This window comes from Oryctolagus cuniculus, chromosome 13, assembly GCF_051225735.1.
Source record: "Oryctolagus cuniculus isolate XC-2025 breed Fujian yellow rabbit chromosome 13, ASM5122573v1, whole genome shotgun sequence".
Taxonomy (NCBI): Eukaryota; Metazoa; Chordata; class Mammalia; order Lagomorpha; family Leporidae; genus Oryctolagus; species Oryctolagus cuniculus.
The window spans coordinates 302,040-329,144 of record NC_142879.1 but is presented as its reverse complement, the minus strand read 5'-3'; the positions used below and the strand labels follow the sequence as shown (position 1 = coordinate 329,144).

The 27,105-nt window shown below is 59.3% G+C and overlaps 1 protein-coding gene across 10 annotated transcripts in view; it reads right to left on the bottom strand.

Annotated features, from left to right (window-relative positions):
• CACNA1E (calcium voltage-gated channel subunit alpha1 E) overlaps window positions 1-27,105 on the bottom strand; it is a 385,669-nt gene that overhangs the window by 278,386 nt on the left and 80,178 nt on the right. For all 10 annotated transcript variants that reach the window (XR_016218780.1, XM_089311234.1, XM_089311233.1 and 7 more), the window contains one exon: window positions 9,628-9,973. Coding sequence is in view for 9 of the 10 variants with exons in the window: in XM_089311229.1 (XP_089167355.1) it covers window positions 9,628-9,973 (346 nt within the window). In the remaining variant the exon portion in view is untranslated. The remainder of the gene's footprint in view (window positions 1-9,627; window positions 9,974-27,105) is intronic.

Below are 27,105 nucleotides of genomic sequence, written 5' to 3'. Positions count from 1 at the left end.
CTAACTGTGGGGCTCAGTTTTCTCTCCCGGAAAGCAGGCAAAGCAATAGCTTGTGCCTGGGGTGGATGCCGGGGGTAGGGGAGACAGAAGCATTTTGTAGCTGGAGGCACGGTTCCTGCCCATGTGCTGAAGTTCCAGGCCTCAGCACATAGACACAGTTGGTCATAACCAGGAGCCCTTCTAACGCACGCTGGGCCTGAGTCCATGTCCTGTCACTACAGCGACATGCCTGAGGTTGGGCTCACAGTGTTGGAGGCCAAGTCCAAGGCCTCATCTGCTCAGCCTCCAGGGAGGGAAGTAGCTTATCAGGGGACGGCAGAGCAAGGTCCTGTGGGGGCCACCTCCACCTCCTCTCAGCCCGGTGACTCCCTACACCCCCCGGGCCCACCTCTCCCAACACTGCTTCACCAGTGCTCTGGGGATGCCACCACACCCCTCTAAACGGTTCCTTGGGGAAATCCCTGTGCACAAGAAAGGTTGCAGTGCGTGAGCCTGGTATAGCACTTCCCAGGGAGACCCTGGCCATGCACCGAAGCCTCACCCTGCACACGTCCTGGCCAGAGGCAAAGAGACAGGTACCCTGGTTGTCTCTAGTCTGCTTCACACATCATCAGTCTGGAGTGGGTGCGAGGGGGCAAGATTTGCACAGTGGGTGGTGGACAGGCCTGGGAGGGGCGGGGAAAGGAAGGTCCAGCAAGGAGCCTCCCTGAGTTCACAGTCCTAGGGCGTCCAGCAGGGTCGTGGCTGCAGGACCTGAATCAGGATAGGCTGGAAGGCAGGACACACAGGGTCTCTGGGAGCCCAGCAGGGCAGAGACAAACGCACCGCCCTCCACCAAGGTTGCCACAGCTGCAAAGCCACAGGTCCCAGCTGCTCAGCTCCTGGAATGGACATCACCTCTGCTCAGTGTCCTTCCTTCAGAAGCGACTTCCGGGAGCCAGGCCACACACCGGTGCTCGTCGGACCCTGAGGATGGCAGAGAGTCCCCGCTCTCGGGCCTCTGTGTATTAGGGATACCAGGTGAAGAGGCAGATGTGGCCGGGGCTGGTGGATGAAGGCTGAGCAGAGATGGGGATGAAGTGGGAGGAGCTGAGCAGGGCTCTGAGCCGCAGGGTCCTGGCCCTGGACCGGGCAAGAAGCCATGAGATAAAGCCATGCATACCTGTGACCCACCAGGGGCTGCAGCCCAGAATGGAGGAGCGAGAGCCACAGGGCCCTGCAGGCTGGGCCCTGCTGAGACACGCAAAGCCACTGGGGCAGTCAGCAGAGGCCAGACACAGAAAGTGCTTGTGAACCAAAGGGGAAAGGGAGAGAGGGAACCTTCAACTGCAGGGGTCTGGGTATGCAGGCGGCTAAGGGAGCTGCCCGTGTCCTGGCCACACAGCCCAAGCAGGGCCAGCACCACTCACAACACTATTCCTGGGACAGGAACCCGTATCTGCGGAAGCCTAGGAGAGGGCCAGGCATCAAGTCAACACGTCTTGTTTATGCCGCAAGAGTGACAACTACAGGGCTGTGGAAGGAGGGGAGGCGCCATGGACACAGGTATACAGTGCTGACCAAAAGCCTGGGGCAGGACGATAGCACCGGGGAGTAATGCTGGCCAGGGGAGCACAGGCCAAGCCTGAGAGAGGAAGGGGAGGGGCAGCGTGGGACCCCCAAGGCAGAACAAGGGCGAGGAGAGTCTCAAAAGAAGAAGGAGATGGAGTGGACTGGAGTGGACTGGAGTGGAGTGGGGTGGGGTGCAGTGAGTGTGGTGAAGTGGGGTGGGGTGAGTGCAGTGAAGTGGGGTGGGGTGGAGTGAGTGCAGTGAAGTGGAGTGGGGTGGGGTGGGGTGGGGTGGGGTGGAGTGAGTGTGGTGAAGTGGGGTGGGGTGAGTGCAGTGAAGTGGGGTGGGGTGGAGTGAGTGCAGTGAGGTGGGGTGGGGTGGGGTGGAGTGGGGTGGAGTGAGTGCGGTAAAGTGGGGTGGGGTGGGGTGGGGTGGAGTGGAGTGGAGTGGAGTGGGGTGGAGTGAGTGCGGTGAAGTGGGGTGGGGTGGAGTGAGTGCAGTGAAGTGGGGTGGGGTGGAGTGGGGTGGAGTGGAGTGGGATGGAGTGGGGTGGGGTGGGGTGGGGTGGGGTGGGGTGGAGTGGGATGGGGTGGGGTGCAGTGGAGTGGGGTGGAGTGAGTGTGGTGAAGTGGGGTGGGGTGAGTGCAGTGAAGTGGGGTGGGGTGGAGTGAGTGCAGTGAGGTGGGGTGGGGTGGGGTGGGGTGGAGTGGGGTGGGGTGGGGTGGGGTGGTGTGGAATGGGGTGGAGTGAGTGCGGTGAAGTGGGGTGGGGTGGGGTGGGGTGGGGTGGAGTGGAGTGGAGTGGAGTGGGGTGGAGTGAGTGCGGTGAAGTGGGGTGGGGTAGAGTGAGTGCAGTGAAGTGGGGTGGGGTGGAGTGAGTGCAGTGAGGTGGGGTGGGGTAGGGTGGAGTGGAGTGGGGTGGAGTGAGTGCGGTGAAGTGGGGTGGGGTGGGGTGGGGTGGGGTGGAGTGGAGTAGAGTGGAGTGGGGTGGAGTGAGTGCGGTGAAGTGGGGTGGGGTAGAGTGAGTGCAGTGAAGTGGGGTGGGGTGGAGTGGAGTGGGATGGAGTGGGATGGAGTGGGGTGGGGTGGGGTGGGGTGGGGTGGAGTGGGGTGGAGTGGGATGGGGTGGAGTGAGTGTGGTGAAGTGGGGTGGGGTGAGTGCAGTGAAGTGGGGTGGGGTGGAGTGAGTGCAGTGAGGTGGGGTGGGGTGGGGTGGAGTGGGGTGGGGTGGGGTGGGGTGGTGTGGAGTGGTGTGGGGTGGAGTGGAGTGGGGTGGGGTGGGGTGAGTGCAGTGAAGTGGGGTGGGGTGGGGTGGGGTGGTGTGGAGTGGTGTGGGGTGGAGTGGAGTGGGGTGGGGTGGAGTGAGTGCAGTGAAGTGGGGTGGGGTGGGGTGGGGTGGGGTGGGGTGGGGTGGGGTGGAGTGGAGTGGGGTGGGTGGGGTGGGGTGGGGTGGAGTGAGTGCAGTGAAGTGGGGTGGGGTGGGGTGGGGTGGGGTGGGGTGGAGTGGAGTGGAGTGGAGTGGGGTGGGGTGAGTGCAGTGAAGTGGGGTGGGGTGGGGTGGGGTGGGGTGGAGTGAGTGCAGTGAAGTGGGGTGGGGTGGGGTGGGGTGGGGTGGAGTGGAGTGGGGTGGGGTGGAGTGAGTGCAGTGAAGTGGGGTGGGGTGGAGTGGAGTGGGGTGGGGTGGGGTGGAGTGGAGTGGGGTGGGGTGAGTGCAGTGAAGCGGGGTGGGGTGGGGTGGGGTGGGGTGGAGTGGAGTGGGGTGGGGTGGGGTGGGGTGGAGTGGAGTGGAGTGGGGTGGGTGGGGTGGGGTGGGGTGGAGTGAGTGCAGTGAAGTGGGGTGGGGTGGGGTGGGGTGGGGTGGGGTGAGTGCAGTGAAGTGGGGTGGGGTGGGGTGGGGTGGAGTGAGTGCAGTGGAGTGGAGTGGGGTGAGTGCAGTGAAGTGGAGTGGGGTGGGGTGGGGTGGGGTGGAGTGAGTGCAGTGAAGTGGGGTGGGGTGGAGTGGAGTGGGGTGGGGTGGAGTGGAGTGGGGTGGGGTGGAGTGAGTGCAGTGAAGTGGGGTGGGGTGGGGTGGGGTGGGGTGGGGTGGAGTGGGGTGGGGTGGAGTGAGTGCAGTGAAGTGGAGTGAGGTGGGGTGGGGTGGGGTGGAGTGAAGTGGAGTGGGGTAGGGTGGGGTGGGGTGGGGTGGGGTGAGGTGGAGTGGGGTGGGTGGGGTGGAGTGGAGTGGAGTGGGGTGGGGTGGAGTGAGTGCAGTGAAGTGGGGTGGGGTGGAGTGGAGTGGGGTGGGGTGAGTGCAGTGAAGCGGGGTGGGGTGGGGTGGGGTGGGGTGGAGTGGGGTGGGGTGGGGTGGAGTGGAGTGGAGTGGAGTGGGGTGGGGTGGGGTGGGGTGAGTGCAGTGAAGTGGAGTGAGGTGGGGTGGGGTGGGGTGGAGTGAAGTGGAGTGGGGTAGGGTGGGGTGGGGTGGGGTGGGGTGAGGTGGAGTGGGGTGGGTGGGGTGGAGTGGAGTGGAGTGGGGTGGGGTGGGGTGAGTGCAGTGAAGTGGGGTGGGTGGGGTGGGGTGGAGTGGAGTGGAGTGGGGTGGGGTGGGGTGGAGTGGAGTGAGGTGAGGTGGGGTGGGGTGGGGTGGGGTGGGGTGGGGTGAGTGTGGTGAAGTGGGGTGGGGTGGGGTGGGGTGGAGTGCTGCCCTGCCCAGAGCTGCGATCTGTGGAGACCAGAGCCTGAGGGGCTAAGTCCCAAGGGAGCATGGGAGAAGTGATACAGAGGACAGATGTGGGACCCCAGACCCGCACGTGGACCTCAAGCCCAGAGCAGACAGTATGGGGCCCAGGGGCAGTCCGCAACCACTGGGAGCACAGGCAAGGGCCCAGGTCACTGCTGTTCTCCTGGAGCAGGGAGCCAACAGTGTTGCAAGCTGCAGGTGGGCAGGAGCTGTCAAGGCTGAGAATCATGGGAAAGGCGTGTGAGGGAGGGGTTGGGCAGGCGGAGGATCCTGGACTAAGGGCTGCCCAAAGGTGAAGCACAAAGGGAAATGGGCGAGTGCTCTCAGCCAGAGCAGAGAAAAACAAAGACACAGATCAGAGGTGGACAAGGGGTGTGGGTGAGTGATGGACGGAGGTGGACACGGGGAGTGGGTGAGTGATGGATGGAGGTGGACAAGGGGTGTGGGTGAGTGATGGACAGAGGTGGACAAGGGGTGTGGGTGAGTGATGGACGGAGGTGGACACGGGGAGTGGGTGAGTGATGGATGGAGGTGGACAAGGGGTGTGGGTGAGTGATGGACGGAGGTGGACACAGGGTGTGGGTGAGTGATGGATGGAGGTGGACAAGGGGTGTGGGTGAGTGATGGACGGAGGTGGACAAGGGGTGTGGGTGAGTGATGGATGGAGGTGGACACAGGGTGTGGGTGAGTGATGGACGGAGGTGGACAAGGGGTGTGGGTGAGTGATGGGTGGAGGTGGACACGGGGAGTGGGTGAGTGATGGACGGAGGTGGACACAGGGTGGGTGTAGTGATGGATGGAGGTGGACACGGGGTGAGTGCAGTGATGGACAAAGGTGGACACAGGGTGTGGGTGAGTGATGAATGGAGGTGGACATGGGGTGGGTGCAGTGATGGACGGAGGTGGACACAGGGTGTGGGTGAGTGATGGACGGAGGTGGACACAGGGTGGGTGCAGTGATGGATGGAGGTGGACACAGGGTGTGGGTGAGTGATGGACAGAGGTGGACACAGGGTGTGGGTGAGTGATGGACGGAGGTGGACACAGGGTGTGGGTGAGTGATGGATGGAGGTGGACACAGGGTGAGTGCAGTGATGGACAGAGATGGACACAGGGTGTGGGTGAGTGATGAATGGAGGTGGACATGGGGTGGGTGCAGTGATGGACGGAGGTGGACACAGGGTGTGGGTGAGTGATGGATGGAGGTGGACACAGGGTGAGTGCAGTGATGGACAGAGATGGACACAGGGTGTGGGTGAGTGATGAATGGAGGTGGACATGGGGTGGGTGCAGTGATGGACGGAGGTGGACACAGGGTGGGTGTAGTGATGGATGGAGGTGGACACGGGGTGAGTGCAGTGATGGACAGAGGTGGACACAGGGAGTGGGTGAGTGATGGACGGAGGTGGACACAGGATGTGGGTGAGTGATGGATGGAGGTGGACACAGGATGTGGGTGAGTGATGGACGGAGGTGGACACAGGGTGTGGGTGAGTGATGGATGGAGGTGGACACAGGGAGTGGATGAGTGATGGATGGAGGTAGACATGGGGTATGGGTCAGTGATGGATGGAGGTGGACACAGGGTGTGGGTCAGTGATGGATGGAGGTGGACACAGGGTGTGGGTGAGTCATGGACGGAGGTGGACACAGGGTGGGTGCAGTGATGGATGGAGGTGGACACGGGATGAGTGCAGTGATGGACAGAGGTGGACACGGGGTGTGGGTGAGTGATGGATGGAGGTGGACACAGGATGTGGGTGAGTGATGGATGCAGGTGGACACAGGATGTGTGTGAGTGATGGACGGAGGTGGACACAGGGAGTGGGTGATTATGGAGGGAGGTGGACACAGGGTGTGGGTGAGTGATGGATGGAGGTGGACACGGGGAGTGGGTGAGTGATGGATGGAGGTGGACACGGGGAGTGGGTGAGTGATGGATGGAGGTGGACAAGGGGTGTGGGTGAGTGATGGACGGAGGTGGACACAGGGTGTGGGTGAGTGATGGATGGAGGTGGACAAGGGGTGTGGGTGAGTGATGGACGGAGGTGGACAAGGGGTGTGGGTGAGTGATGGATGGAGGTGGACAAGGGGTGTGGGTGAGTGATGGACGGAGGTGGACACGGGGAGTGGGTGAGTGATGGACGGAGGTGGACACGGGGAGTGGGTGAGTGATGGACGGAGGTGGACACGGGGAGTGGGTGAGTGATGGACGGAGGTGGACACAGGGAGTGGATGAGTGATGGATGGAGGTGGACACAGGGAGTGGGTGAGTGATGGACGGAGGTGGACACAGGGAGTGGGTGAGTGATGGATGGAGGTGGACACGGGGAGTGGGTGAGTGATGAATGGAGGTGGACACGGGGAGTGGGTGAGTGATGCATGGAGGTGGACACTGGATGTGGGTGAGTGATGGATGCAGGTGGACACAGGATGTGGGTGAGTGATGGACGGAGGTGGACACAGGGAGTGGGTGATTATGGAGGGAGGTGGACACAGGGTGTGGGTGAGTGATGGATGGAGGTGGACACGGGGAGTGTGTGAGTGATGGATGGAGGTGGACACAGGGAGTGGGTGAGTGATGGATGGAGGTGGACACGGGGAGTGGGTGAGTGATGAATGGAGGTGGACATGGGGAGTGGGTGAGTGATGCATGGAGGTGGACACAGGATGTGGGTGAGTGATGGACGGAGGTGGACACAGGGAGTGGGTGATTATGGAGGGAGGTGGACACAGGGTGTGGGTGAGTGATGGATGGAGGTGGACACGGGGAGTGGGTGAGTGATGGATGGAGGTGGACACGGGGAGTGGGTGAGTGATGGACGGAGGTAGACACGGGGAGTGGATGAGTGATGGATGGAGGTGGACACAGGGAGTGGATGAGTGATGGATGGAGGTGGACGCAGGGAGTGGGTGAGTGATGGATGGAGGTGGACACAGGGAGTGGGTGAGTGATGGATGGAGGTGGACACGGGGAGTGGGTGAGTGATGCATGGAGGTGGACACGGGGAGTGGGTGAGTGATGGATGGAGGTGGACATGGGGAGTGGGTAAGTGATGGGTGGAGGTGGACACGGGGAGTGGGTGAGTGATGGATGGAGGTGGACACAGGGAGTGGGTAAGTGATGGGTGGAGGTGGACACGGGGAGTGGGTGCAGTGATAGATGGAGGTGGACACAGGGTGGGTGCAGTGATGGAATGAGATGGACACAGGGTGTGGGTGAGTGATAGATGGAGGTGGACACAGGGTGTGGGTGAGTGATGAATGGAGGTGGACACAGGGTGGGTGCAGTGATGGATGGAGGTGGACACAGGGTGTGGGTGCAGTGATAGATGGAGGTGGACACAGGGAGTGGTGCAACGATGGGTGGAGGTGGACACAGGGTGTGGGTGAGTGATGGATTGAGGTGGACACGGGGTGGTTGCAGCGATGGACGGAGGTGGACACAGGATGTGGGTGAGTGATGGATGCAGGTGGACACGGGGAGTGGATGAGTGATGGACGGAGGTGGACACAGGGAGTGGATGAGTGATGGATGGAGGTGGAATAGGGTGTGCATACAGTGATGGATTGAGGTGGACACCGGGTGTGGGTGGTGCAATGATGGAGGTGGCCATGGGTTGTTGGTGCAGTGATGGACGAAGGTGGACACAGGGATGGCTGTGTTAATGGTGCTGGTGGTGGACATAAGGGTGTGGCTGCACACCCATCAGCAGCATGGGGTCGTGCTCTCCACTGAGAGGCAGGTCCCAGGGAGAAGAAGCAGTGGGTGTCGGGGCTGTGCTGATAATGGAGCTGACTCCACACACACCGAAGTCAGGGTATGGAGTGAGGTGGCTGCAGAGCAGACCCAACTGTGGCACCAAAGCCCTAGGGGGAAGCGTTTGTGGGGTGAGGGCCAGCTGGGAACAGAGGCAGCAGCATCCCTGTCTCCATCATTTCCCATTCTCTCCTCCCAGCACCCAAGGTAGCTCCTAGTCTCGTGGCTCTGTTCCAACTCCCCTGAGGTGTGGCCACCAGCTTCCGTGTGGCCACTGAGTGTTGCCTTCACCCTCCATACCTTATTTGAGGTCAGCAACCCCTGCACAAGTACTGCCTTCCCATCTGGACACAACCTCTGCTGAGGCATCCATGTCCCCAGTGCTCTCGGCCCCCGGCCCGCCTCCTGACTCCTCCACTGTCTGCCACCACTGCTCTCCTAGGGGTCGACCTCCCCACAGCCACTGGGAGCCTTTCCTGTCACCCCTTCCCCTGGACCTACCCCCGGGAAAGCAGCCTCCTGACCACCCCCACTACCACCTCAGGGAGTGCCTGGTTGCAGTCCGAGTCCTCTATAAGCCCATGTCAGCCTGCGACAGGTGTGCACGTGGCATGCACACTGCGGGTCAGGTGCAGCCAGCCTTCCAAGAGTGCAGGAATTGTAGGGTTAGGCCGTGGCCATGCTGAGGGACAGGACTTGCCTCTCGCTGCCCCAAGTTCTCTTAGGAAGATGAGACGGGGACACAGAGGTGGGAGCTGGCAGGACGCGATGGCATCCCTCCCGAAGCTCCTTTCCCAAATACAGACAGAGGGGACTCAGCACTCACTTGAGGTCTAGGCCTCTCCTCCCCTAGGCACTGTCCTCACACCTCAGTGGGCAGCTGAGACCAGCTCTGAGCAGCTGTAACTGCCCAGTGACACCACATCAGAACCAGAGAGCCCTGACCACAACCACACAGCTGCCATCACCGCAGCCTAGGAAAGTCTGCTTCACTCCCCTGTGCCTCATGTGCTAAATGCCAACCTCACAGCTATGACGAGGAAGGGCCTAGAACACGCCGAGCACTTCAGGAGAGCCAGGTGCCCACACCACGGTGCCAAGAGACCAACGCCCTGAGGCTCACCGAGTCCGGACTCAGCTGGCTACCCTCTGCTGGGCTCACTGGATGAATGAATGAAAGAACAAATGAACCAACAAACTTCACCATCCACAGAAAATAGCGACCAGCTAAAGGAGCCCATCCACACCCCCAAGAGACCACTTGAACTAGAAGGTAAATTCCACTATGACCACCACCACCGAAGCCCGGATAACACGGAACTTGACACCCGAGGGTGAGGAAAGACCAACAGACAAGGATGTATGATATGCAGAACAGCATGGGCACTAACAGCCTTGGCCTGGAGCTCCCTCCAGGCAGGAGCTACAGAACCGAAACACCTCTGTCCCACACAAAAGGGCGGAGATGATGCCAGGGCGGCCACAGATCCTGGTGGAGGGGGCTCTCCCCACAGTGCCATGCCCCATGCAAGGGTGGCCCGGGGGCACTGGCGGCGAAGGGGAGGCACGCAGATACTGGGGTGCGCGGCGTAGTGGTACTCACTCCCACTCCTTGCGGCGGGCCTGCGGGGTACTCTGCATCTTGTGTGCCTCATGGGCCTTGATGATGTCACGCTGTTCGATGAGACCCCCACGCCGGCGCCTCATGACCTCAGGGCTCACCGGGAGGAAGGGGCTGGAGCCAGCCTCCAGGGCGGCCCAGCCGGGGCCCTCGCCCTCCTGCCCCTCGTCCATGCACTGCCAGGCCGCGCCCCCAGGCAGAGCCAGTGCATTGCACACAGCCCCCAACTCAGGGCTCCCGCCCGCAGAGGCCAGGCAGTGGGTGGGCGTGGGCCGCCTGTGGCCGGGACTCAGTCCATGCATCTCGGGCACCATCCCAGGACATCGCTCTGCCAGGAGGGAGACAGAAAAAAGAAAGAGGTTAATGGCATCCTCCTCTATGCCAGGCCTCTGGGCGCAGGGCTGTGCCCAGGCCCAGCCCAGCCACTGCATTCAGCAGATGCTCAATACATGATGCTGATTATCAGGAGCCACACTGTGGACCAGGCTGGGTGCCAGGCACTGGTGTCTGGAGTGTAACAAAGTGGACCCAATTCTTGCCCTCGTGACCCTCACTGTGCAGTGCAACAGAGGCTAAGAAATACTACTGCAGAACCTACAGCTTAGGAGGGGCTGTGTCCCCACAAATTCCTAGTAAGTGGGAAACATTTAATTAGAAAGTGTATTGAACATACACTCCTCACCCCACAGCTCAGCAGCTCAGTACACTGTACAGTGAGGGACCCCAAGTCACACGGGACTGAGGGAGCTGCATGGTGCATGCACAGCAGGGCTCCCCCACACTGAGGCAGGTGTGCAGTGCACAGCAGGGCTCCCCCACACTGAGGCAGGTGTGCAGTGCACAGCAGGGCTCCCCCACACTGAGGCAGGTGTGCAGTGCACGCACAGCAGGGCTCCCCCACACTGAGGCAGGTGTGCAGTGCACACACAGCAGGGCTCCCCCACACTGAGGCAGGTGTGCAGTGCACACACAGCAGGGCTCCCCCACACTGAGGCAGGTGTGCAGTGCACAGCAGGGCTCCCCCACACTGAGGCAGGTGTGCAGTGCACAGCAGGGCTCCCCCACACTGAGGCAGGTGTGCAGTGCACACACAGCAGGGCTCCCCCACACTGAGGCAGGTGTGCAGTGCACACACAGCAGGGCTCCCCCACACTGAGGCAGGTGTGCAGTGCACGCACAGCAGGGCTCCCCCACACTGAGGCAGGTGTGCAGTGCACAGCAGGGCTCCCCCACACTGAGGCAGGTGTGCAGTGCACAGCAGGGCTCCCCCACACTGAGGCAGGTGTGCAGTGCACAGCAGGGCTCCCCACACTGAGGAAGGTGTGCAGTGCACAGCAGGGCTCCCCCACACTGAGGCAGGTGTGCAGTGCACAGCAGGGCTCCCCCACACTGAGGCAGGTGTGCAGTGCACACACAGCAGGGCTCCCCCACACTGAGGCAGGTGTGCAGTGCACACACAGCAGGGCTCCCCCACACTGAGGCAGGTGTGCAGTGCACAGCAGGGCTCCCCCACACTGAGGCAGGTGTGCAGTGCACAGCAGGGCTCCCCCACACTGAGGCAGGTGTGCAGTGCACAGCAGGGCTCCCCCACACTGAGGCAGGTGTGCAGTGCACAGCAGGGCTCCCCCACACTGAGGCAGGTGTGCAGTGCACACACAGCAGGGCTCCCCCACACTGAGGCAGGTGTGCAGTGCACACACAGCAGGGCTCCCCCACACTGAGGCAGGTGTGCAGTGCACAGCAGGGCTCCCCACACTGAGGCAGGTGTGCAGTGCACACACAGCAGGGCTCCCCCACACTGAGGAAGGTGTGCAGTGCACACACAGCAGGGCTCCCCCACACTGAGGCAGGTGTGCAGTGCACAGCAGGGCTCCCCCACACTGAGGAAGGTGTGCAGTGCACAGCAGGGCTCCCCCACACGGAGGCACGTGTGCAGTGCACACACAGCAGGGCTCCCCCACACTGAGGCAGGTGTGCAGTGCACACACAGCAGGGCTCCCCCACACTGAGGCAGGTGTGCAGTGCACACACAGCAGGGCTCCCCCACACTGAGGCAGGTGTGCAGTGCACACACAGCAGGGCTCCCCCACACTGAGGCAGGTGTGCAGTGCACAGCAGGGCTCCCCCACACTGAGGCAGGTGTGCAGTGCACAGCAGGGCTCCCCCACACTGAGGCAGGTGTGCAGTGCACAGCAGGGCTCCCCCACACGGAGGCAGGTGTGCAGTGCACACACAGCAGGGCTCCCCCACACTGAGGCAGGTGTGCAGTGCACACACAGCAGGGCTCCCCCACACTGAGGCAGGTGTGCAGTGCACACACAGCAGGGCTCCCCCACACTGAGGCAGGTGTGCAGTGCACAGCAGGGCTCCCCCACACTGAGGAAGGTGTGCAGTGCACACACAGCAGGGCTCCCCCACACGGAGGCAGGTGTGCAGTGCACACACAGCAGGGCTCCCCCACACTGAGGCAGGTGTGCAGTGCACAGCAGGGCTCCCCCACACTGAGGCAGGTGTGCAGTGCACAGCAGGGCTCCCCCACACTGAGGCAGGTGTGCAGTGCACACACAGCAGGGCTCCCCCACACTGAGGCAGGTGTGCAGTGCACAGCAGGGCTCCCCCGGGCTGAGGCAGGTGTGCAGTGCACAGCAGGGCTCCCCCACACTGAGGCAGGTGTGCAGTGCACAGCAGGGCTCCCCCACACTGAGGCAGGTGTGCAGTGCACGCACAGCAGGGCTCCCCCACACGGAGGCACGTGTGCAGTGCACACACAGCAGGGCTCCCCCACACTGAGGCAGGTGTGCAGTGCACACACAGCAGGGCTCCCCCACACTGAGGCAGGTGTGCAGTGCACACACAGCAGGGCTCCCCCACACTGAGGCAGGTGTGCAGTGCACACACAGCAGGGCTCCCCCACACTGAGGCAGGTGTGCAGTGCACACACAGCAGGGCTCCCCACACTGAGGCAGGTGTGCAGTGCACACACAGCAGGGCTCCCCCACACTGAGGCAGGTGTGCAGTGCACAGCAGGGCTCCCCCACACTGAGGCAGGTGTGCAGTGCACACACAGCAGGGCTCCCCACACTGAGGCAGGTGTGCAGTGCACAGCAGGGCTCCCCCACACTGAGGCAGGTGTGCAGTGCACAGCAGGGCTCCCCCACACTGAGGCAGGTGTGCAGTGCACACACAGCAGGGCTCCCCCACACTGAGGCAGGTGTGCAGTGCACACACAGCAGGGCTCCCCACACTGAGGCAGGTGTGCAGTGCACACACAGCAGGGCTCCCCCACACTGAGGCAGGTGTGCAGTGCACACACAGCAGGGCTCCCCCACACTGAGGCAGGTGTGCAGTGCACACACAGCAGGGCTCCCCCACACGGAGGCAGGTGTGCAGTGCACAGCAGGGCTCCCCCACACTGAGGCAGGTGTGCAGTGCACAGCAGGGCTCCCCCACACTGAGGCAGGTGTGCAGTGCACAGCAGGGCTCCCCCACACTGAGGAAGGTGTGCAGTGCACAGCAGGGCTCCCCCACACGGAGGCAGGTGTGCAGTGCACACACAGCAGGGCTCCCCCACACTGAGGCAGGTGTGCAGTGCACAGCAGGGCTCCCCACACTGAGGAAGGTGTGCAGTGCACAGCAGGGCTCCCCCACACTGAGGCAGGTGTGCAGTGCACACACAGCAGGGCTCCCCACACTGAGGCAGGTGTGCAGTGCACAGCAGGGCTCCCCCACACTGAGGCAGGTGTGCAGTGCACACACAGCAGGGCTCCCCCACACTGAGGCAGGTGTGCAGTGCACAGCAGGGCTCCCCACACTGAGGAAGGTGTGCAGTGCACAGCAGGGCTCCCCCACACTGAGGCAGGTGTGCAGTGCACACACAGCAGGGCTCCCCCACACTGAGGCAGGTGTGCAGTGCACAGCAGGGCTCCCCCACACTGAGGAAGGTGTGCAGTGCACAGCAGGGCTCCCCCACACTGAGGCAGGTGTGCAGTGCACACACAGCAGGGCTCCCCCACACTGAGGCAGGTGTGCAGTGCACGCACAGCAGGGCTCCCCCACACTGAGGCAGGTGTGCAGTGCACACACAGCAGGGCTCCCCCACACTGAGGCAGGTGTGCAGTGCACACACAGCAGGGCTCCCCCACACTGAGGCAGGTGTGCAGTGCACAGCAGGGCTCCCCCACACTGAGGCAGGTGTGCAGTGCACACACAGCAGGGCTCCCCCACACTGAGGCAGGTGTGCAGTGCACAGCAGGGCTCCCCCACACTGAGGCAGGTGTGCAGTGCACACACAGCAGGGCTCCCCCACACTGAGGAAGGTGTGCAGTGCACACACAGCAGGGCTCCCCCACACTGAGGCAGGTGTGCAGTGCACAGCAGGGCTCCCCCACACTGAGGCAGGTGTGCAGTGCACAGCAGGGCTCCCCCACACTGAGGCAGGTGTGCAGTGCACAGCAGGGCTCCCCCACACTGAGGAAGGTGTGCAGTGCACAGCAGGGCTCCCCCACACTGAGGCAGGTGTGCAGTGCACAGCAGGGCTCCCCCACACTGAGGCAGGTGTGCAGTGCACACACAGCAGGGCTCCCCACACTGAGGCAGGTGTGCAGTGCACACACAGCAGGGCTCCCCCACACTGAGGCAGGTGTGCAGTGCACAGCAGGGCTCCCCCACACTGAGGCAGGTGTGCAGTGCACACACAGCAGGGCTCCCCCACACTGAGGCAGGTGTGCAGTGCACACACAGCAGGGCTCCCCCACACTGAGGAAGGTGTGCAGTGCACAGCAGGGCTCCCCCACACTGAGGCAGGTGTGCAGTGCACACACAGCAGGGCTCCCCCACACTGAGGCAGGTGTGCAGTGCACACACAGCAGGGCTCCCCCACACTGAGGCAGGTGTGCAGTGCACAGCAGGGCTCCCCCACACTGAGGCAGGTGTGCAGTGCACACACAGCAGGGCTCCCCCACACTGAGGCAGGTGTGCAGTGCACAGCAGGGCTCCCCACACTGAGGCAGGTGTGCAGTGCACACACAGCAGGGCTCCCCCACACTGAGGCAGGTGTGCAGTGCACACACAGCAGGGCTCCCCCGGGCTGAGGAAGGTGTGCAGTGCACACACAGTAGGTGTCCCCTGTGATACAAGCAGGCAGATAAGATAAAACTGATGAGATTAGTGAGCTGGAGACCACACCTTCACCCTGCCCCCGTGTGCTCTCATGCCCCTACCTGACCTCACTTGTATGCCCGCCTGCCAATCAGACTATGGAACCACGCCCCTTTGGAGGTAAATAAAAGGCCTGGAGCATGGTGGGTCGCCCCTTGTTGTCCCGCTCCTTTGGGCCTGTGGCCTTGCTCTGCCTCTGCTGTCCTGCCCACGCTACGCTGCCTGTGGCTGCTTCTCATTGCACGCCCTGCTCCATGTGGCTCCCGGCCTGCTCTCTGCCTGGTGTGGACCCAGCTAGGGCTTCTAGACTTCTCTCTCCCCTAATAAAGCCCTCATTTCCTGTGTATTTCTCTCACTGAATAAATGCTAACACCTACCATGTCACCTGGTTTATTCGAGCTGATATCCAGAATTCCGACCTGAGTAGACAGCAAGGACCCTCAAGATATTAATACTGAAACTATTAATGAGCTCGTTGATTTCACCTGGGCTGAGGAAGGTGTGCAGTGCGTGGCAGAGCAGGGGAACCCCCGTGACCCGGGGTGACGGAGCTGTGCTCACTGCCGCAGCCCGGCATCACAGGGAGACATCTCTTGTGTGTCCCTACCCAGGGAAAATATCTAAGCTGAAATTCAAAGAACAGCTTTCACTGAATGTGTCTGGCTTTTGCAACATGGCAAAGTCAAGCCTTCTAAGTGGAAGCCTTGTGAGGGGGGCCATCTGAGTCTGTCATGGCGATAAATGCTTCAGGCGCTGCTCCAACACAGCCCCAGACTCTGTCCCCTCATCCCCCACTTATCCATGCACAGCTGGTGGCCATTCTTCCCGTCTGCCCACCCTCTCTGCCACCTCGACCCCCATAAGCCTCCCCCAGGGCCATCCAGAAGCTGGGCTCCTCCTGAGGGGTCAGGGCCAGGGCCCCTTCTTCCTTTTCTCACTTTGGCTGGACCCTGCTGGCTTCCCCAGGCCTTGTTCTCTTCCCTGTGCCTGGGGGCGTCATGCACCAGGTACTGCACCAGGAATGGGCACAGCAAGATGTGCTGGGATTGAGCAGGTCTCAGGGCCCCAGGGCTCCCGGGCAGCACTCCCCACCCTGTAGCCTGGGGTAAGCAGCACTTCCTGGGGGAAAGAGGGGAGGGCAGAAGACTGCAGGCAAGAGGAGAAGCAGGTGCCAGGAGGACACAGCAGGTGCTCCCACAGTGAGCCCAAGGGCTGGCCACGGCTCTGCCTGCTGTCTCCCTCCCTGCCAGGACTTCCCCCAGCCACACCCTGAGAGGCTAGCAGTGCACATGCGCCCCAGCCCTGAGAATTACCACTGCAAGCAGCCATTCTGCCAGTGTTTAGGGAGCCCTAGGGAGGCACCCCCAGATACCCAGCCTGCCTTCGCCCCCCATCAGAACTGCCAGTCAAGCTGCAAATCAGGAAAACAAAGAATGCAAAGTGGGAGGGAGTGTTAGTGACCCCAGATGAGGAAGCTGGGGGCAGGGAGGTCACACCACCCACAAAAGCCAGAGCAGGAGAGACATAGCCCTCAGGGGCCTCTCCTGCCCTGTTCACTGTGCAGGGGCAGGTGGGAAGGGTCAGACAGGTGACAGGACCATCTCAGCATCTGTGGGTGAGCAGCAGGCATGAGGGAACAGGCAGGTGACAGGATGATAGGCATGGGGGGCCAGGTGGGTGACAGGATGACAGGCGTGGAGGGGTAGGTGGGTGACAGGATGACAGCATGGAGGGGCAGGTGGGTGACAGGATGAAAGGCATAGAGGGCCAGGTGGGTGACTGGATGACAGCATGGAGGGGCAGGTGGGTGACAGGATGAAAGGCATAGAGGGCCAGGTGGGTGACTGGATGACAGCATGGAGGGGCAGGTGGGTGACAGGATGACAGGTGTGGGGGGCCAGATGGGTGACAGGATGACAGGCGTGGAAGGGCAGGTGGGTGACAGGATGACAGGCGTGGGGGGCCAGATGGGTGACAGGATGATGGGTATGGGGTGCCAGGATGGTAACAGGATGACAGGCATGTGGGGCCAGATAGGTGACAGGATGACAGCATGGAGGGGCAGGTGGGTGACAGGATGACAGGTGTGGGGGGCCAGATGGGTGATAGGATGACAGGCGTGGGGGGCCAGATGGGTGACAGGATGATGGGTATGGGGGGCCAGGATGGTAACAGGATGACAGGTGTGGGGGGCTAGGTGGGTGACAGGATGACAGGTATGAGGGGACAGGTGGGTGATAGGATGACAGGCGTGGGGGGCCAGGATGGTAACAGGATGACAGGCGTTGGGGGGCCAGATGGGTGACAGGATGACAGGTATGGGGGGACAGGTGGGTGACAGGATGACAAGCACAGAAGGCCAGGTGGGTGACAGGATGACAGCATGGAGGGGCAAGTGGGTGACAGGATGACAGACATGGAGGGGCAGGTAGGTGACAGGATGACAGGTGTGGGGTGCCAGATGGGTGTAGGATGACAGCATGGAGGGGTAGGTGGGTGACAGGATGAAAGGCATAGAGGGCCAGGTGGGTGACTGGATGACAGGCGTGGGGGGCCAGATGGGTGACAGGATGACAGGCATGGAAGGGCTGGTGGGTGACAGGATGAAAGGCATGGAGGGGCAGGTGGGTGACAGGATGACAGGCGAGGGGGGCCAGGCGGGTGATAAAGTGACAAGTGTGGGGGGCCAGGTGGGTGGCAGGATGACAGGTATGGGAGTCCAGGTGGGTAACAAATGACAGGTATGGGGGTGCTGGGATGGTAACAGGATGACAGGCGTGGGGGCCAGGCAGGTGGCAGGCGTGGAGGACCAAGTAGGTAATAGGACCACCTCAGCATCCAGCAGTGAAGCCTGTAGCACAGCAGGGCCCCCAGCCTCCCCACCTCCTGCAGGGCAGGCCCAGGCATCTTTGGGGTCCTCCCTGCTCTGCCAGCTCCACACCCACACACTGGTCAGTGCTGGACACTTGGCCACTGCACCTGGGTCAGGGCAGCAGGGGGCTTGGGAAAGAGGAGAAGTGCCTTTCAGATGCTGCCAACAGTGGAGGTGCCTGGAAGGAGTGACTCACACTCCTCAGCTGTCATTCTGTCTCAACACCAGTTGATGGATTTTAAATTTATCCTCAGCCGACGATGTTTAAATGTCTCTGCCTCTGCACCACAACCACAGCCCTCCCCAGGATCAGCAGCTCCGCAGCCTCTTCGCCCCACGTCCCTGGGTACAAAGGCTCCTGGCCACCAGCACCCACCTGACCCAGGCTCCTCGCCTCTTCCCTGCCCCCTGCATCCCAGGTTTCTCTCCCCTCCGCCCCCCAGACACGTTGCCAGTTTGAGCCACGTCTTTGCCAAAATTACAACAGCAATAAAATAATGTGCACTGCAGAGCTCCGGCTTCTACAGAATCATTTCACGAATATCAAAACATGAAATTATCTCATCTTCCCTTCAGAATCCCTGTTAAACAACCCTCTATTATTGATGTAAACATTCGGCAGGGACTCTGCCGCCCACACTCGCCCGGTAGGCCAGTCCCCAGGTCCGGCTCTGCTCTCCCCTCGAGTGCCTCACATCTCTCAGCCCCTGGGCTCCTCAGGATCCACACCCCCTGCTGGGTTCCACCACAGCAGGTGCCCATGAGGTCAGCAGGGCCATTTGCAAACATTCTGGGCTTCTTCCTCCTGAGACACGGTCGGAGGCACTGCTGGGCCCTGTGGTGACACGTGACAGTTCTGTCCCACGAGCTGGGTGGGAGTGACACGGTCAGCAAGAGGCTCTTCACAAAGCAGGGCCTGCCAACTCTGCCATGGGCCAGACAGGAAATGTAGCTCTGATGAGTGTTACTTATGGGGCTGGCTATGCCTTGGTCATCTCCTGCATCCCATGAACTCCACTGTTGTCACAGTATGTGAGCCCAAGGAGACCATTCCTACAGAGCACCAGGCAGGAGTGGGTCCACAGAAACTTCCAGAGCATGGCTACTCCCCGCGGCCCCACCTCACCAATGCAGAGTGCAGGTGCAAACTACAGGTGCCCAGCTCGCCACCACCTCTTTCCAATGGCTAATGGGGGCATGGCTTCAAGTCACTGAGGTCCTAAGACAGGAGGGACTTGGCACCCCAGGAACAACCCTGCTTCACACGGCACAGGGGGTGGCAGGGAAGGGGCCGCCCTCCCCTCCCCTGCTGGGCCCCTGCACTGCCATCTTTCTCTGCATCTCCCACCCAGAGTCCACTTCTAGTCACCAGTTGGGGTTGTTTGGGGAAAACGGGCCTGTGCACGCCCAACTCGCTGGTCAATGAGATGCATGTGTCTTTAGACCCTGAAGGCATCAACTTCAGCCAATAGAGGACCTGCCCATCACGTTCACCCCACGCTGGGAGACGTGGATGGGAAGGCTAGCAGAGTGCACAAGCATCCAGGCAGGAAGGAGGCAGAGGGTGGATCACAAGAGGGAGGCACCTTCTAGGGTAGGAGAGACCACACTGAGTCCTGGCATCAGGGGAGGGGCTGAGGTAGGGATCAGGTCCCTGCCCTGGTACAGGGCAGCTCATTGTCTTCACCCCTGCTCGAGGGGAGATGCCAGGTACAGAGGCAAACATGAAGGGCTTGTCCTGTCTGAGCCAACTTCTCCCCACACAAAAGGTGGAGACACGATCCCAGGGCCTGACTCCCTGTCAGAGCACTGTGCACTACTGGTGGGAGGCAGGCTCCTGGGATCCCTCCCCAGAAGTCCCTAATAGGGCCCCTTGCCCCTGGGACCCAGAGAACCTTAGAGACCCTGCCCTAAAAGCAGAGCCAAATGCCATGCTCAGGGGTGGGAAATCAGGAAGTTAGGATCCCTTGGGACAGCCTCGCCTGGCCACCTTCAGGCAGCCACACTACTGGGGTTGTTAGTCTGGTGTATCCCGAAGGCCTGTGTGCCAAAGGCTTGGTCCCCATGGTGGTGCTGTTGGGAGGTGGGGGAGCCCATGGCAGGGGAGGGATAGGGGGTTGAGTCTGCAGAAGAGGCAGGGGCAGGTGGAGCACCCAGGCAAGTGGAACCCATATGGGGCAGTAGAGCGCATAAGAGTACTGGAGCTTGTGGGGGTGGGTGGAGCCCATGAGGGGAGATGGTAGAGTCCACAGAGAGGGTGGAGCCTGCAGAGGGGGTGGAGCCTGCAGAGGGGGGGTGCAGCCTGAAGAGGGGGTACAGCCTGCAGGTGGGGGTGGGGTCTGCAGAGGGGATAGAGCCTACAGAGGGGGTGGAGCCTACAGAGGGGGTGGAGCCTGCAGAGGGGGAAGGCTGCAGAGGAGGGTGAAGGCTGCGGGGTGGTGCAGCCTGAAGAGTGGGTACAGCCTGCAGAGGGGGGTGGAGCCTGCAGAGCGGGTGGAGCCTGCAGAGAGGGTGAAGGCTGCAGAGGGGGGTGAAGGCTACGGGGCGGGGTACAGCCTGAAGAGGGGGTACAGCCTGCGGAGGGGGGGTAGGGTCTGCAGAAGGGGTGGAGCCCATGTGGGAGGGGGAGTCTATCTGAATGGGCAGAGACACGTGGAGCCTGAAAGAGGGAGTGGAGCCCAGCCCACAGGGTTGTGGATCCCTTAAGGGGGGCGGAGCCCACAGTTAAGTGGTGGAGCCCACAGAGATGGGGCCTCATGGGAGGCCCCAGGTCAGAGAGGGCTGCATAGGAAGGCAGCTCTCAGAGGGCTGATAGAAAACATGAGATGGGGCCCAATCTATCTGCCTCCTGTCTCACCACAGGACCCTTCTGTAGGCATCATACCCTCCACCATCTCCAGGAGCCCCTCCCAAACCAGATCCTGTGCCCCCAAGTTAAATAAGCCATTTCATGTATTCCATTACAGGGACCAAGGCTGACCCACATGGCCACAAAGTGGGCTAAGTCACTGCAGGCATCCTGGACCCCACGGCCACCCTGGACTAGCCTCAGCTCCCGCTGACCCATCTGCATGTCCCTGCTGCTATGGTGACTGTTCAAGGCCAGCCATTGTCCAGCAATGACTGGTCAGGTTGCCACACACTGTCAGGACCCAATGAGACACTGCCTGCAGTGTGCAGCCTGTACCCAGGAGTGGTCTGAGTAGAGCCTGGGGTCCCTCTACCCTTGCATGCTGGCCAAGTGGTCCTGGGCAAGTCACCCCTTCCCAGGGGGTCCCTCACCTGAGGACGAGCCTGCTGTGGCAAGAATTAGAAAGGTCGGACCTGAGAAGGCCAGGAACTGAGTCTCAGGTACCCATGGGTGGGGGCTATACTCTGGAACAGAAACACTGGTGCAGTCCCAGCCCCCACCCACAAATCCCTGAGAAAACCACACAGCTCTCCTTCCATTCCTCACTGTGCAGGGCCTCAGATGACGTTCAGAGAGCCGTGCTGCAGCCAACACAGAAATGCCCAGCACCACAAGCACCACACCACAGTGATGGCCTCAGAGGCCTGTATGCAGCACATCCAGAGCCTCTCTGTAGGATCAGGACAGCTGGGAGGACTCAGGCCCAGCACAGCCAGAGTCCCTCTCTAGGATCAGGGCACCTGTAGGGCCCAGCACAGCCAGGGCCCCACTCTAGGATCAGGGCACCTGTAGGGCCCAGCACAGCCAGAGTCCCTCTCTAGGATCAGGGCACCTGTAGGGCCCAGCACAGCCAGGGCCCCACTCTAGGATCAGGGCACCTGTAGGGCCCAGCACAGCCAGGGCCTCTCTCTTGGATCAGGGCACCTGTAGGACCCAGCACAGCCTGGGCCTCTCTCTAGGATCAGGACACCTGGGAGGACTCAGGCCCAGCACAGCCAGGGCCTCTATCTAGGATCAGGGCACCTGGGGGGACTCAGGCCCAGCACAGCCAGGGCCTCTCTCTAGCATCAGGGCACCTGGGAGGACTCAGGCCCAGCACAGCCAGGGCCTCTATCTAGGATCAGGGCACCTGGGGGGACTCAGGCCCAGCACAGCCAGGGCCTCTCTCTAGCATCAGGGCACCTGGGAGGACTCAGGTCCAGCACAGCCAGTGCCTCTCTGTAGGATCAATGCACCTGGGAGGACTCAGGCCCAGCACAGCCAGGGCCTCTATCTAGGATCAGGGCACCTGGGGGGACTCAGTCCCAGCTCAGCCAGGGCCCCTCTCTAGGGTCCCGGCTATCTGGGAGGCTCAGCAAACTTGTTTCTTTAAGGGCCAGGCAGTAAATGCTGCCAGCCTGCTGTCCAACAACTCCACTCTGCTTCTTAGTGTGAGAGCAGCCAGAGGCCACGAGTGAAGACATGTGTCTTATTCACACAGACAGGAGCTGGCCCACCAGCTCCTGAACCGTAATCCCCACTGGCTAAGCCAGTATCCTGGGAGGATCTCACCAGGGGGTGGGGCCCATGCCTGGGGGTGGGCATCACTATCTGCTCCACACCTCTCAGCCACAACTCAGGAGCCTGCTCGCGTGCAGGGCAGGAGCACAGCCCACCTGTGTGCCAGTGATGTGGAGGAAAGCAGCAGGGGCAAGGCTCACCGTCTCCCCCACGGGGGCTGCCTGGGCTGTGAGGAGCCACAGAAGCAAACAGTGCAGAAAGCGCATCCGGAGCAGACCGTCACCTGTGGTTGCGTGGTAGCTGACTGCTCTAACACGTCTTCCCCTGTTCAGAGATCTGTGGGCACTCCCTAAAGCTGCTCTGACTGCATAACTGTCCGTCAACACCCGAGGCAGCCGGCACTGGGAAGTGCGAGGCGCAGCCCCTGATGGAAGAGACCCCACAGCTGTACTCACCACGCACTGCAGGCATGCGACAAGCACTCATCAAGGGAGGGATGCAGGGAGGGAGGGAGTGTCCCGAGCCCCAAGTACTTGCTCCTGTGGAAATCAGTCCTCTCTGAGGGTGAGCTTCGCAGAGCCCTTCATGTCCACCCCGGGCAGGCAGGGGTTTGGGCTTTCTCCTGCCCCTCCAGCTTGTGGGAAATCTGCACCCACTGTGAGACTACAGGATGCACCACAGGCTCACAGGGCGGTCAGAGGAGACTTGGGAAGGAGGGGGCGCCATGAGGTCACAAAAGACCCTGAGCACCACTGTGGGGTGGGGACAGACACAGGGGCCAGGAGCTCTTTGTGTACCACAGCAAGAATCCAGAGAGACTGTTCCTTAGCCCAGCTCCATTCGGTGTAGACCAAGAATCACTTCCGGGGAGATTCTCAAGACTTCTTGAGCACCCATGATTTTCCCAGCATTTGTCACGGCTGTTCCACCTGCCCTGCTCAGGAGACAAGGAGCAAAACCAAGGTCAGATGGAGCTCCTCGAGTGGTCTCTTCAGGAGAAGTCAAAGGCAGCCAGAAAGAAAGGAGGCCACCAGCACAGCAAACTGAGGCTGTGGGCTGCCGTCTGGGAGACCACGGGCATCCCCGAAAAGTGCGTGTCCAAACCAGCGCCACCACACCAGGCCCAGAGCGCGAGCCTCAGAGCTGCACACTCTGCCTTCCACTGAATCCAGTGTCCTCTCTTCCACTGAACCCAGTGTCCGGGCCGGGAGCACGAGGCTCTCGGGCTGGCACTCGACAGTATCCCTCCAGTCACGTGGACTGAGACCCCTTGGGGGTGATGGAGATCTTCTGGCACACAGCAGGGAGCTCCCACTGAGGCACCACCTGGCCAAGTGCAAGTGCACCTCCCCCTGGAGAGGGCAGTGACACAGCCCAGGAGCAGCCACTGCTCCTCAGCACCACACAAGGAACAGTGGGGGCTGGGAGAACCACAAAGCCTGCACCCGACAGTCGAGGTCCTCTTGTGGCGGCCAGCAGGAGCCCCCGTAATGGGGCCACTCCTTCCAGACACAGTCTCCACCCACCCCACCCCACCCCACCCCCGTCCTCCAGGACTGTGTTTTATCATCTTGACCTGGCAGACTTCAGAACTGGCTCATAACCCAGCCTTGTCCAGCGCCTTCTCAGCTGTGACCAAACAGTCAGAAGGAACCCTGTGACCTGGCAGCAAAGCCCCCAGCCATGCTCTGGACATTGGGGAGGCCACACCACAGCCCCCAGCCCCCACACCCGGCCTCTGAGCCCTTGGACTGCCCTTCCTCCACACCATCTCCATGTCTCTGCTCATTCATACGCTCTTCCTCCCTGCTGGACTGTGGTGCATTTGCCACATAATTACTAGTAACGAGATTATAGCTCCTCTTGCATACTATAAAATCCCTTGATAAAACAATTTCCATCCCCAGAGGCAATATGACCCATGGGGCTGGGTTCATTCAAAACACACAGGCTGGACGGGGCACCCCCAGGCCAGCCATTCAGATTGCACCCCTGAAGGTGAGCAATGACACAGGCTCACCAGGGCTGTTTTTCCTCTCCATTTCCAATTCAATACCTCTCCTCACTAGGAGGGGGAGGGGGAGGGGAAATACCTCCCGCTACTGCTGGCCTTACAGTTCTCCCCACCTAAGGGATCCAGGAAAACCGTAATCCATTAACCCTCTCCAACCTGATGGATGGGCTTTTCTCTTTGCAGTTAAAGGAATTTTTCCTCCAGCTCTACAGGAGCCTCTCATTTTCTGCCACTTTGTTTCTGAGTTGTGTTTCCCGCTCCTAAGCTGATAATCAGTTCTTTTCTGTGCTGCTGCAGCTAACTTAGCTGATGAGAGTTTGCACGTGTCTTGAAGGTTTCGTGGTTTTTTGTTTTGTTTTTATTTTTTTTATTTTTTTATTGCCAGTACTGAGTCTTGATTGGGAAAACTGCAACGCAAAGTGGTTTATGTTATTTGTCTGTTTTTAATGTTGGAGTGATTCCCTTAACTCTGATCAGATCTAGCCCACAGCCTTGGTTAAAATGCTCAGGTTAAACATACTAATTTTTGGCTAAACGGTTTGACTCTCTGACAGTTCTAAGCCGAGTCTTCCAACTTTGAGACTTCCAGTCGGATCCCTGGAACTCTCAAAGGATGAGACTCTAAATTTGTTAAAGTAACAGCTGTTTGAGTCAATTCAGATTATGCGAAGTGCATTAAAATGTTGTAAACTATGTCAGACCTCTGTTGTATTCGTTTTTGCTTTCCAGCTAGAGAGGTCTTATAAAAATGAGAGTAAATTCTGTGTATACAGGCCTTTATGTTGTTAATTAAAGTAAGCCAATACAGATTGGTTCAGAAAATTGGGTTAATGCAAACGCCCTTCGGTTTGCTTGGTTCCCTGCTCAGTTTTACGTGTCTTTTATATGCTTTAAACTTGTTTCTTTTAAAGATGAAGATCTTTTCAAAGTTGTAGACATGCACTAGTGTCTGTGTTTGCTGTCCAAGTGTTGTTATCCTTAGTAATTAAAAGCATGGAAATTAATTTTTACTTTTAATTCAGATAATGGTGTGGTAGTCATTAATATCTCAATGTCTTAAGTCATCTAGGCATCGGTGCTAAGTAAAACTTGGGGAAATGTATTATGCGTACTTTTAACATCTCAAATTCGATAAGAGAGACTGTTTGAGTTTGTTAGCATGTATTCTCATAGGCTGTCCATCAAGACTATGTAAAAGTGACTACATGTGTAAGTTTCAGAAGGTGTGAGCAAGTCACAGAAAGTTTTAAAAAGTTTACGATTTTAAAATATTGTTTACAGAATTTTCTAAGAGTTGAGTTTTAATGCCGAAATTACACTGACTTAAAGTTGAAGTCTGATCTTCTGTTACAATGGAGTTTTAAAAAAATGTGCACTAATATGAGTAAATATCTGGAAATGATCTCAATTGTAAATCTTAAAATCTGTTTTTTCAAAAACTGTAACGTCTCTTTTTAACAGTGTCTGCTTAATTGGTTACTCTGCCTGTTAGGAAAATGGTGCAGTCTTATCTATGGTGCAATCTACATCCTGACACCATCCGAGGGGAGGCTCTAGCCCCCACCTCCATTGCTGAAAGCCAGGTGGCCACATGGCCCAACCACTGGTGTCAAGCTCCACCCCCATCCTAATGGGATTCGCTGCTTCTGCTTCCCTGCCCGCCCTCCAGCAGACCTGTTCCTGCACACGTGGCTCTCTGGGCTCCTCTCTCCTGCTCTCTTCTTTCCTCACTAGCTCCAACGGCAACGGCAAAAGGAAGACCTTTCTCTCTGTCTGTCTCTCTCACTGTCCACTCTGCCTGTCAAAAAAATAAAAAAATAAGAAAAAAAAAAAGATTCCACAAACCTGCAAAAATGTAATAATTACAGATAATAAGAGGCTAATTCCCTCAGATATGTTTCAATTTATCCTTAAAACACATTGAATATTATTGTGTTTGATCGCTGGATGTATACTTGTATGAGAAATTTGTATTGTATTCTTATGATGTGTTAATTATGTCTAGCCCTCGATGCAACCCTAGGACCAAATGTAAGGACAGATTTTTGGGATGGAGAGGCTTGTATCTGGGTTCGGCTCTGGTAGACAAGTAACTTTGCTGCCATATGACCTTCTCCTGCCCCTTGGGAGCCTGGCCAGTTCCCAGGGAGGAGGATAAAGGAATGTTTCTGATAAACAGGTGGGCATGCTTCGTGTCTCAGCTCTCTGGCCAAGATCCAAGATGGGACGCACTGCTTGCCTAAAATCCTGGCAATGAGCCACCCTTGTCCTTGGGGGCTTTAAGAGGGAGCTGGAACAAGCCTCTGTTGCTGCTGTTTCATTTTGGGGGAACACGCAGTCAAGCTGAACGTTAAATGTGCCCGTGATGATTACTGATAATGTTTGATTCTCAGTATGGATCCTTTTCCGGTGCTGTGTCAAGATTGTCTAGTGATGCCCAGAGTACTGTAAATTCCACAAAACATAAGTACAACGCGGACGTGGATCGATTGGCTACTGTGACTGAAGTGTTCTGTGACAGTCCCTTTGATGAGGGATTAGCAAAATGGATTCACTTAAAAACAGGGCATTCAGGACCTGCCACTCTATGTGGTACATCATTACAAAAATCAACAAGGAGGGTTATGCCCAATAAACGAGGGTGCTATAAATGTGGGCAGCAGGGACATGTACAAAAATTGTCCAAAAGTCAAAAATCAAAAAAGGCTCCTCCTGGGATTTTCCCCCGGTGCTAAAGGGGAAAGCATTGGGCCAATGAATGTCACTCCAAAACTGATAAAGAAGGCAATTCATTAAAGAACAGAGTTCAGGAGACTGGAAGTGGGGCCAGCCTCAGGCCCTCCCTACAGGGATCAGTGGACTGTCTTGCTATAGTATCATTGAAGCAATGGAGCCATGTTTATTGCAACATTCTGTTAATCTATGCTCCTTTACCATCTTTCCTGTAAATAATTTTAGTGTGCACTCCAAGGCTTGCAGCGTATTTCTTGCGGATTAAACTAAAAG